The sequence below is a fragment of the Apodemus sylvaticus genome, chromosome 5 (assembly GCF_947179515.1).
Source record: "Apodemus sylvaticus chromosome 5, mApoSyl1.1, whole genome shotgun sequence".
Classification (NCBI taxonomy): Eukaryota; Metazoa; Chordata; class Mammalia; order Rodentia; family Muridae; genus Apodemus; species Apodemus sylvaticus.
This window is the reverse complement of record NC_067476.1, coordinates 103,280,482-103,292,277: the sequence shown is the minus strand read 5'-3', so window position 1 is coordinate 103,292,277 and position 11,796 is coordinate 103,280,482. Positions and strand designations below refer to the sequence as shown.

The 11,796-nt window shown below is 45.9% G+C and overlaps 1 protein-coding gene across 2 annotated transcripts in view; it reads right to left on the bottom strand.

The window, feature by feature from the left end:
* The window catches only part of Stard9 (StAR related lipid transfer domain containing 9), a 140,767-nt gene that overhangs the window by 80,194 nt on the left and 48,777 nt on the right, over positions 1–11,796 (bottom strand). For both annotated transcript variants that reach the window (XM_052183314.1, XM_052183313.1), the window contains exons 14-22: positions 11,084–11,161; positions 10,391–10,462; positions 9,097–9,276; positions 6,674–6,725; positions 6,236–6,373; positions 5,611–5,696; positions 5,422–5,525; positions 1,448–1,638; positions 514–988 (exon numbers count right to left, since the gene is read on the bottom strand). In XM_052183314.1, coding sequence (XP_052039274.1) covers positions 514–988; positions 1,448–1,638; positions 5,422–5,525; positions 5,611–5,696; positions 6,236–6,373; positions 6,674–6,725; positions 9,097–9,276; positions 10,391–10,462; positions 11,084–11,161 — 1,376 coding nt within the window. The remainder of the gene's footprint in view (positions 1–513; positions 989–1,447; positions 1,639–5,421; positions 5,526–5,610; positions 5,697–6,235; positions 6,374–6,673; positions 6,726–9,096; positions 9,277–10,390; positions 10,463–11,083; positions 11,162–11,796) is intronic.

Below are 11,796 nucleotides of genomic sequence, written 5' to 3'. Positions count from 1 at the left end.
AGTTGGCTAGCCTGCCCAGTTATTTGAAGCACAGAGAAGTGAAAAAACATGACAGGGACAGACATTGTATGACTCTACTGAGCCAGGCTAAGGACACACAGAACAGGACACAGGCCTCCACTCCAAGGAATCTGGGAGATAACACACTCCCCACCCCCTGTAACAGCCAACAGGGAGTGAAGGAGCCAACAGTAAGATCCACACATGTGGGGGTGTAGGAGTGGTGTCAGGTGTCAGGTCAGGGTGGAGGCAGGACACATAAACTACATCTGGACAGTCTAGGTCTAAAGCACACATACATGCAAATGAGGAGAGTTCTTGGAAAAGAAGAATTGAGCTGGAGCAGCAGCTGCTCTGAAAGTATAAGCAGCAGCCTGATTCTTAACATATGCAAACAAAGACAAGCCCAGAAGGACTGGAGGAATGAACACCTAGCCACTTCACAGACTGAAGCAGCACTTCCTAGAAAGCTGGGTTAACTCCAGCCACGGCTCCTGGGGACATCACTGGTACCTGTGTAGCTGGGGCAGGCGTCGGCTGCCAAGCCTTTGGAGACTCAGAGAGCTGCAAGCTGTCCATCTGCTTCTCCGCTGAGAACCTGGGCCTGATGTGTTAGAGCTAGAGGCCCAACTTGGGGCCCTGGAAGCACCATCATCCTGGCTCCAGAAAAGTGCACTGAGCTGCTCCAGTCTCCTCTGGGCCTCCAGCAGCCTGCGCTTCTTAATAATTTTCTCCAGCTGGAACGATACCTTTTTCTGCCTGATGTTCCACACTGTAGCCCAAGAAGTATGTCTACGTAAGCACTGAGGCTGCACCACCCTCTTCTGGCTTTGGACCAGTGGGGATGGTGGAGTCTGAGGAACTGTTGGAAGCCAAGCATCAGGTGCCACAAAGGCCTCAAGTTCTTTCTCTTCTCCACAGTCGTCTTCTTGCTGCGTCTCTTGTAAGCTGGCTAGCCAGGTCTCTTCTCTGAGTAGACACTGCTGGTCTGGGAAGCAAAAATACCCAGAGAGAAGGTCAGCACTTCCTGCCTATGGATGTCTGGACTCAGACATCTCCAGCCATGGCAAGAGCAGTAAGAGGTGAAGAGGGTTGGATAGAGCGGCGTGGCAAGGGAGAGCTACAGGGCCTCTTTACTGAAGGGGAAGAAAAGGAAGATGTGTAGGCCTCAGTTGAACAGTGGACAAGTGGGGTGGGTAGAAATGCACAGAGAAGTGTGCCATTGGAGGGAGTTAGCAGAAGGTGCATCATTCTGAGGGGCCATAGAGAAGTCCACTTGCTTGTTTCCAGGCCCCTTGTGTGAGCTTCAGGTCTCTAAAAGAAGGAAGAGAATGCCCAGTACAATAGAGTCCATCATATCACAAAGACAACCAAGGTCAGAATGCAGAAGCTTGGCAGCATGAAATGGAGAAGGCCGACGAAGCCGACCTTAGGTGAGGACACCTACTGTCTTTTATCTGCCAGCTGCTATGTGCCTGGCCCAGCTCTAGCTCCTCCTGGACGCTACTCTGTCCTTCCTCGGCTTGCTGCTTCAGAGCTTCCACATGGCACTGCTGTTGCTCAGTCTGGGCTCTGGAAGTTAACTCGCTATTTCTTGATGGCTGCTGGTCCTTGTCACACTGCTCTTCTAGCACTCTCCTGTGACAAAAAGCTCAGAGTCACCCAAGCAAACCTAACTCAGGACAAATGGATGGGAGACGAACAACCTTCTGAGAGCACTCCTGAATTCAGCAAGGTAGAAGGGGCTTCAGACATCTGGCAGCTTGGAACAAATAGGTGTGTTGTCATAGGCAGCTCATGACGTCATAGTACAGGAGCAGAGAACAGACATTAGACTATCATATTCTTAGAATTGTGGGTTTAGCAGAAACCCAAGTTCACTCTCATAAGAAAATCATGAGTAAAACAGATATTTTTGGTTGCTGTTTATTTTTATTTGCTTTGGTGTTTTGTTTTGTTTTGTTTTTGAGACAGGGTCTCTCTATGTAGCCCTGGCTATCTATATAGACCAGGTTGGCCTTGAACTCACAGAGCTCCACCTGCCTCTGCCTTCCTAGTTGTGCCACCACACCTTGCTCATAAGGAAATCATAAGAGTAAAACAAATACTTTATTAAAAGTACAAAAAGCTGAGTGTGGTGTCACATGCCTTTAACCCTAATACTCTAAAGGCAGAAACAGGAGGTTTATGAGTTTGAGGCTAGTTTTCCTGCCTTAAAAATAAAAAGTAAAATAAAAGATAAAAAATAATGCTTTAGCTAAATCGAGTATCTTGTCCAGACTTGGGAGATGGCTCAGTGGGTAGATCATTTACCACATGAATGTGAGGGCAAGTTTTGGATCCCCAGAATACACATAAAAACCAAGCAAGCATGGTAGCTACCTGTAATCCCAGCCCTTGGACAGAAGAGACAGTACCTAGGGCACGACTATAACTGGCTAGTCTGTAACTGGCAAGCTCAGGTCAGAAAGGGACCCTGCCTTAATAGAGTAAAGCCTTTGAGAAACACTGATAACAACTTTAGACTCTCTCTCTCTCTCTCATGATGTGTATGCATACACACATACACCCTCCCCCAAAATCATGTATACATGCAAATATATACATACAGAAGAGCTATTCCATTAAAAATGAAAGAATTAAAAGGGTTTCTACTAAAATTCCCCCAGGAAATACAGAAAAAACTTCAGAAATACTGAGAAGGAAAACTGCTAACCCTGGTCACCAACCACTTGCCAGGACTCTGCTATATTCTCCACTGTTCTCTGGCAGTTGTCCTCTGCTACCTTGGGGCCTCACAGTCTGCAGCAGAATTTAGTGGTAGCTACTTACTACTGCAGCAGCAGTGAGAACCTCTTCTGGGTTCTAGACATTTAAAGGTAAGCCCCGCCCTGCCCCACCCTAACCCTAACCCTAACCCTAATCCTAACCCAACCCTAACTGTAACCCAACCCTTACCCTAACTCTTACCCTAACCCTAACCCTAACCCTTATCCTAACCCTAACCCTAACCCTAAACCTAACCGTTACCCTAACCGTTACCCTAACCGTTACCCTAACCCTAACCCTAATCAAGAGAATTCGAAGAACATAGGCAACAGATTCCCAGGACAAAATTTCTTCCAGTCCAGATCACTACTACAAGAAAAAAACAATGGCTTAGAAAAAGCTCTGGCCCTCTCAAATGCTCCTCCAGATATAAATGAGGGATAGCAGCCTAGGATGAGGGCAGCCTTGAAGCCAAGCCTGGGTTCAGAATAGAAGAGTCTGCCCACAAATCCAGACTGGGTCACGCAATTTCTGCGGTCTGTTCCACAACCTGGCCCCTTTGCCCAGTCATTAGCTTGAGGGTCACACCACCTGACCACAGGCTGGCACCAGATGCTGGCTAAAGTAGATGGATAGGCCCAGCCCAGCCTACAGGGCCCTCAAGCTGGTGGTGAATGGTGAGGGCAGTCCACGAGGGAGGCTTGACTCTGAAGCCCTTCACAGTCAGATGGATAAAAGAGCATTCTCGGTGTCAGTGAAAGGCCATGAGGCTACAGAGTCCTGAAGATATTTAAAAGGAAAGATGAGTCTACAGAGCTCTCTGGGGAGGATGGTGAGCTGGCTGACGCAAGAGCACAAGAAAGGAAGGCAGCTCTCCCAGGCAGCCAGTGGGCCATGGGCATGTGGGTGTTCTGCCTGTTCAACTCGCCCAGTCCTTCCCACAGGATCCTGGGAAGTGGATAATCATGCTTACTCTAGAGGGGAGGAAACAGGCTCAAAGAGCAAGGGAGCCATCTGAGGTCACACAGCTTTTATGTGGTAGGGCTAAATGTGAATCAGTTCACCTAGTTCCAGTGCACCTTTCTATATCCATAGCTCTTCAAATTGCAGTGTTGTTCCCTGTGAACTCTGCACTCTTCCCAATGAAACCTTATCCAAAACAAATTCTCTCTCATGGCTTCCGTACAAAATAAGGAGTTCTTTCTGAGAAAACAAGAACTTCAGCCTCAGTCCCGCCTACTTCTTGGCTTCAATTCTCATCGCATGTGTCAGCTTTTCCAGCTTGCTCTTCCTCCACGGGCCCCTTAGACCTTGACCCTAAACCTTTGCTGCAGCACTGCTCATCATGTGAGCAGCTCTGTGAAGATGCTCTGCTGCTCCCTGGCTCCCCCATCCATATCTTCTCCTATCAGTGTCAGATGAGACCATCTTCATCAATCAAATGCTCCAGGCCAGAAGAAGGAGCTGGATGCCTCTAAAGAGGCCAAGGGTCACAAGAACCTGCTGCGAATCCTTGGAAGTCTTGCTAGTGATCTCATTGGTAGTGAATGTCCTGATGACTTTCCTACAGTTAGACCTGACATACAGGTCAGTTTGGCTAAAGGAACAAAGGAACTTCCAGGAGCAAACTCACTAGGTGTCCAGTTTTGGAAAGGATTCTGTATACAAAGGATAATGATGGAGCAAACCAGCTGCTGTCAACTGTATATAAATTAACTCAAGACTTCAAAGTTTATCACCAAGCAGGTGAAGCAGGAGAGAGAGCAGATCTCAACATTTTCTCATTGTTCCCATAGGTCCTGATCCCTCATGTGCATAGTTCTGCATTGTTGGCTGAGAGAATAAAAGAGATACATCTTAAAGCTGCAGAGGAAGCTATATAATCTGGAGGCTAACAGATATACATACCAGGAGCTCACATACAGGTGTGCTGAGACTTAAAGAATTATGGGGAAGTAAGGTTTAGAAGCAATACCAAAGATGTCTGTTCACAGATAAATCTTGCCAACAGGGGAGATGCATGTCTTTCAGTGAGAAGAGAGACAATATACCAAGCAGGACATGATTGAGGGACGTGGCTACATCCCTGTCAGCTACAAACTCAGCAGCCAGCTCCGCATTCTCAAATTACTCATAGTTTTTCATTGCTGTATCAAACCCTTGAGAGAAATGACTTGAGAAAAGGATTCATCTTAGCCTACCAGTTCAGAAATCCTAGTCTGTGGGAGATTACCCTGCAGTTTGGGCATGAGTAAGGCTAGGGGCACATGTGGTGCTACAAAGCGGCTTACCTCATAGTAACAGGAAGTGGAGAGGGGACAGAGGGAAGTGAGTAAGATGTACCCCCAATAACATGCCTACAGTGACCTACTTCTTTGGGCTCTGTCATACCTCCTAAAGGTTCCAGAACCTCATAGGTTATGCCACAAGATTGGTCTTCAATGCCCAAGCCTATAGAGAACATTTTATTTTCAAGCAACAACATTTGGCCAAGTCAATCTGGAACAAATTTGTTCAGACCTTCATTGTTATACAACACTTTCCCAATTGCCATTCCGTTCTGGACTAAGAAGGAAATGTAGGAGACTCTATTCCGTTCTGGACTAAGAAGGAAATGTAGGAGACTCTATTGCTACAGCAGCAGATTCTCACCTCTCCTTTCTGAGCACAGGACAGAGACCCAGTCTCAAGGCACTGACATCTCCATCCAAGTCCAGCCATTCCAAAGAGCCACTGCTGCCAAGAGCCTCTCCAACCTGAGACACGGAAAAGAGCAGTGATTCCAACAGGGTAATGCCGAAGCTTCCCTAACCGCCACATAGAAATCACAGCCATGCCCACCTTGAGCCTTTGGTGCCGCAGCACAGCGGCCTCAGCTGGGTGGTTAAATCGGAACTTCTGGGCTTTCCCCAGTGTTATGACGGCTCCTATGACACACAAGCCAGAGTTCAGTCCATAATCATGCCCTGACACAAACTGTGATGAGATAAACTCATGCCTACAACAAGCTAAGTTGATATATATTAATTATACATCTTACAGTTATAATCAAATAAACAGCAAGAAAAATTCCAGGTAGTGTAATCAAAAAAGTTTCATGAAGAGGAGGGCTCTGAGTTCAGATTCAGAGAGTGGGATTTAAATAGATTAGTACTAGAGGCACACTGGCACAAAGTCTTTACAGCAAACTACCAAGAACTCAAAAAAGACAGGCTTCATTCAATCCTGTCCTATGTTCCCATTATCACAGATGAAGAAACTGAGGTTTAGATAAACAAGCACAAATTTCCATGAATCACTGTCTACTCTTGGGTCCTAGAATGAGGATTATGATGTTAGAAAATATTCAGGTCTCTGGGTAAAGAGGCTGAGTAACAGATGATTGACTCTTGCTTCACTCTGGACCTATCAGATTGAAGATGCCTATCACTCATCCAGATATACCCTGGGAGGTAGACAGCCTTACCTTGTGTCAGACGGCAGGAAGCAGTGACCTCACGGCCATTGACTGTACAGCGTGCCCCTTGGGTAGGTCGGAGAATGACCACACCACAAGTGCTAGTGATCGTGCAGTGGTCTCTCTCAATCCACTGGCCCTGAAGGACTGAAGAGGCGGGGCAACTTAAGTTCAGAAACCATTCAGGAGAATGCCTCTTCCGGTTTTACATGTTCCAACACCTAGAATATTTCCAAGCCCAGCAACAACAAAAAAACTCCTACCACCTAAAAACCACCAAGAGCTCAAAGCCTCCCCCACATAAGCTGCCTCCTTCCAAGTTTCAACTCAAAAGCTAGCAGCAGAAAGAACCCCTAACCAGTTCTTCAGAGACTCCTTTTCTGCCTCACGGTCATCAGCTTCCTTTATTCAGGCACAAAAGTCAGATGCAAATGTGCAGTCACTTACCAATATCCTGCTCCTCGTCTGAATCGATCCTTCCTATTTTTGTTGTCCCTTCCTAAGGGGAGGAAAGAAAGAAGCCGTTTTAATAAGAATAAAGAGAGACACAGCCCTCCCTCAAAGCATAGTCCATAGCTGTGTATAACCTGTGTCTTCCCAGGCCCAACTCAGCATTCTCAGAACCATTTCCCAGCCTCACTAGGCTGTTCTGACCTTCCATCCGCTTGCTCTACAGTCCAGGGGGACACTAGCAGTAATACACACCACTGTCTATTTGCAAAGCCCATCAAGTTCTGACAAATTCCTTTCTGCCCTGTGGTCTGAGGTCAAGGAATAGCTGCTGGCTTGAAACTCTTCAGTAAAAGGAAGGGGGCACACATATACTACATAGACTTCATTCCCAAAGCAACTAAGGTTAGTGTGGCCCATGTTTGATCCAGGAGACCCAGAGACTTTTTGTACAGACTTATGGATTATTACCTTCTTGCTCCACAGAGGAAGCATAACAGATGCCAAATTCTATGAAGGGTTAGCACAAACAGGGGGAAGGTGTCTCTACAAGCGAAAGGAACTGGAAGAGAGTAGAAGAGAGCACAGCAACTGGTGTTAATACAAGCAAAGCAGTGAATTAGTACAACGCTGGGCTTTGGGTCCTTGGTTATGACAAACCCACTGCAGACCACATGGCTATTAGAACATAGCAACATGGTAACAAAGATGCTAACTTGAAGGTATATGTTTCTTAAGTAACCATTTGCTATGTCCCAAGTATTATGCTGAATGTTTTTGTAGACATTGTCTTACTTCCTTTTGTTTGATTTTTGAGCCAGTAACCCACTTTGTAGCCTGGACTGGCCATTAACTCTCAACTTTTTTGCCTCAGTCTCCCAAATGCTGGGATCAGTAGCATTTATAACTATGCTTGGCTTTGTTTAACACATTAACAACCTCAAATGTTGGTGCTACTGTGTCCTTCTCATAGGCCAGAAATCTGAAGCTCATAGAAAATAAATTGCCTAAAAGCCCATTTGCTAAGTAGGAAAGCTGTGGCTTCAATTCAGGTCTCCAAATCCACTGCCCATGTTTTTCTCAGCCTTACCATAACAACTCCCCAATGAGAGATTTCCAAGGTGACTAAAATCATCACTAGGCCACACTATTAGCACAAGAACAGAGAGACCTTGTAGCTTTCCCAAGTGTATAAGAAGAATCCTGGAAGCAATGAAGTTTTAACCTTGCCCTGTGCCTTTCTCCTTCTACCTCTCCTCCCTGCATATAAGTCAATGGTTGCCAGTTTCTATGAAGGCTGCCAAGGGAGGAACGTGATGGCTGATCTTGGTTGTCAACTTGACTACATCTGGAATCAACCAAAACCCCAGTAGTTGGATACAGGGTTTTAGGATCCAGTCAAGGAGGGCTTTTTCTTACTTTTCTTATTTGAGGTGAGAAAACCCATTCTGTGGTGGTTTGATATAGAATGGTCTCTATAGGCTCATGACTGAATGCTGAGTCCCCAGTTAGTGGAACTCGTAGGGAAGAATTAGGAAGTGTAGCCTTGCTGGCAGAAGTATGTCACTAGGCTTTGAGATGTCAAATGTCCACACCAGGCTCAGTCTTGCTCTCTCAGCCTGCAACTTTTAGATGAGATGTGAGCTCTTCGTTATTGCCCCAGTGACGTGCCTACAGGCCTGCCTGTCTGCTGTCACGCTCCCTGCCACGATAGGCTTGGAGTAACCCTCTGAAACTATAAGGAAACTCTCAATTAGATGCTTTCTTTTTGTAAGTTGCCTTGCCCATGGTCTCTCCTTCAGGGGTAGGTGGAGGGAGACATCTGTCTTTGTTGCTTTGCAGGCTCAGTGGAAGTGTGAAGAGACAACTTTCAAAACTCTTGAATCTGTCCACGTTTGAGAAGTCTGAATTTGTAGTCAGAAGCTCTGACAGTTATCTTCTTCTTAAGCAAGCTGGCCTCAAACTCCTGAGCTCAAGGACCTTCCCTCATCACCTTTCTGAGCAGCAGAGTCTATAGGCACAGGGCACTCTTCTCAGCTTATACTCATTGTATTTTTGAGGTTAGGATTTCGCTCTCCATATGCATCTCTGTGCTTCAGGAAGTCAGAAAAGCTATGGAAGAGGTACCATTCTTACCTTAATGTGAAGAAATTAAGGCATAGAAATAATGAGTCAGTTACAGGAAAGCATCAGGAACAGTTGAAAACCAATACTCATGCTGATTCCCAGCTTCCTCCAGTCATTTTAACAAATGCCAAATTAACAAAACCCAAACAAACCCCACTCTGCGGCTGGATCAGATCGATGAGGCAGCTCTGAGGCCTAGGTCTGGATCCCTAAGAACATGGCTGTGAGCTACTTTCCTTCCTTCATTTCTGAGGTCAGCGATCGGGGAGGGAGGGGGTGAGCCAGCTCCTCACCTTGAGATGATAAAGCACGACGCCTGTGCTGAGCACATCATCCTCCAAAGCCATCAGATGTGGCAGGCTGGAGTCGATGACCACCCTGGCCCTCTTCCTGTTGATGTCCACACCATAATGTTCTATGAGTGCCTGCCGGTCATCCTGCTTCTGCGTCCAGGATTGAGTCAGCGTGTCTATCTGGAGAGTGCAGAGATGATAGACTCCCGTGTGGGGAACAGACTGAGGCCCACTCTTACCTACTGCCTCCATGTTTGGTTTCCTCCCTCACGATCCCTGCTGCCACTATTCAGAACCTCACAGAGGTCCTTGTACCTTTTCATCTGTGAGTGCTTCATGTGTTTAAGTGTTCTTTAATAAGCAAGTGTTACTTTCATAAACGACAGCTCCTTCAATAAATGCTTAACTTTTTCTTTAGTGAGCACACATTGTAATTTTAACTAGGAAAAATATGTGTCCTGGTTTGGACATCAAATGCCCCAGAGGCTGCTGTGTTAAAGACTTAATGCCCAGCTGGTGGCATTGCTTTGGAAGGTGAAGGAAACTTTAGAAGATAGGGCTTAATCAGAGAAGTACCATGTCCCCGGCTCCTACCTGACTCCCTTTCCGTGTCCCTACTGCTGTGACATGACTATCTTTGTTCCATTATATTCCCTGCACCAGGTAATCTGTACATGCTTCCCACTGTTGCTGTCCCAGGTCATTCTCCCAGTTCTGTGGCTTTGCTTACGTCATCTCTCCCTCCTACAAAGTGCCCTTCTGCCTCTCACAATCTATCAATCCCTCAACGTCCAGTCCAAATCCAGTTCTCTGCCTTCCAGCATATGATAACTGTTCCAAAAATTATAGGGCATGATAATTTCTTCCTTGTCAGACATGTCATGAAACACCAGCCTCTCTGTATCCAAGTGGTCTGTGTCACCTGAGGCAGGAACTCCTCTAGCCCGTGAGGCTTCAAACTGAGTGCCCAGTCTGTGAATACATGCTGATTGTCTTATTTACAGCCTAGAAAATCATTTTTCTAAGGTACTCATACTATCCATAAAAAGCTACCATGAGTCTAAGAAAATAAAATACAAACATACAAAAAAAAAAAAAAACCCCAAACAAACCATTTACCACCAACCAAAGCAAACAACTTCTCAAGGTTCAATGGAAATAAAAATGGTTTCTGAACTAGACAGCTGCTCTCTGCCCCACTGAGGGAACAGACCTAGATGAGGAATGACAAATGGAGATCAAACTTATTTGCAGGGTCCTGGAAAGTTCTACTGGGTCCACTCAACACACCCACCTTCAAATCATTCTGGAAGACAAACTCCTGCAGGTTCTCATCCAGATCATCATTCAGTGAGCTGAAGTTCCTCTGCAGAGAGACAGAGACAGAGACAGAAATCACACACACACACACACACACACACACACACACACACAGAGAGAGAGAGAGAGAGAGAGACAGAGAGAGAGAGAGAGAGAGAGAGAGAGCACAAGTTCTAATAAGAAGGATAAAGTATGGACAAAGCAAAGATTTCACCACTGAAGTAACAAGTCAGAGGCATTGGTATTTGGGCTCATATGAGTACAAAGGAGGAAAAGGAGGAGAAATGAAATAATTTTTTCTCTAGGACCCAATTCCACAGAGAGCAGGGGCCAGCAAGGCAGATGTCACAAAGATGACACAAGGAATGGCCATCCGGCTCATCTGACCACACAGAGAAATCAGGGGATCCTTCTGCCTTTGCTCCATCACTGTCAACTGAAAATATAAAGTACAGGGCCAGCCTGATGGTTTGGCAGGCAGAAGCTCCCAAGGTGGAAGAAGAGAACCACTCCCAAAGGTTGTCCTCTGACTCTACATGTGTGTATACACCCATGTTCATACAAATACACAATAATAATATAAAACTTGAAAACAGATATGGCAAGTCCACGTGTTCAAGACACAGACCATCATTGGAATACCGGAGAGTAGGGACTGCCATCATACCAGTTCAAAGTTCAGCAGCATGGCTTTCAACCTCTCAATCTCTTCCCTGAGTTCTCGGATGAGCTTCACATTCGCATCCTGAAACAGAGAACTCCATCACCATTGGCTCACGGCAGGTCCCAACAGCTATGGAGAAGGGTGTCATTCTTTGGGAGTGACTTCTCAAAGTATAATCCCAGGACCTACAGCAGTATCGGTCTCATCCAAGGACTAGTGACCAGGCAAATTCCAGACCCACCCAAGAAAGCAATTCTTGGGGACTGGGGTGCAATTATGTTTAACAAACTCTTCAGGTGATTCTTTTACATATGAACTTTAAAAATCACCACCTTAAGCGGGGCAGTGGTGGCACACACCTGTAACCCCAGCACTCTGGGAGGCAGAGGCAAGCAGATTTCTGAGTTCGAGGCCAGCCTGGTCTACAGAGTGAGTTCCAGGACAGCCAGGGCTATACAGAGAAACCCTGTCTCAGAAAAAACCAAATCCAAAATAAATAAATAAATAAATAAATAAATAAATAAATAAATAAATAATCACCACCTTAGAGTAGGTCAGGGAAGTTTACAAAAGCTAATCCTCCAGTATGATGACTAAATCTGACACATGCCTAATCACAGAGCCTTTGAAAACAGCCCCTAGGTACGTCTCTCCACCAGCAGTGACCCCTGCTCTAAAATTTCACTGAATCTCCAAGAGATAAGGAACATGTGCAA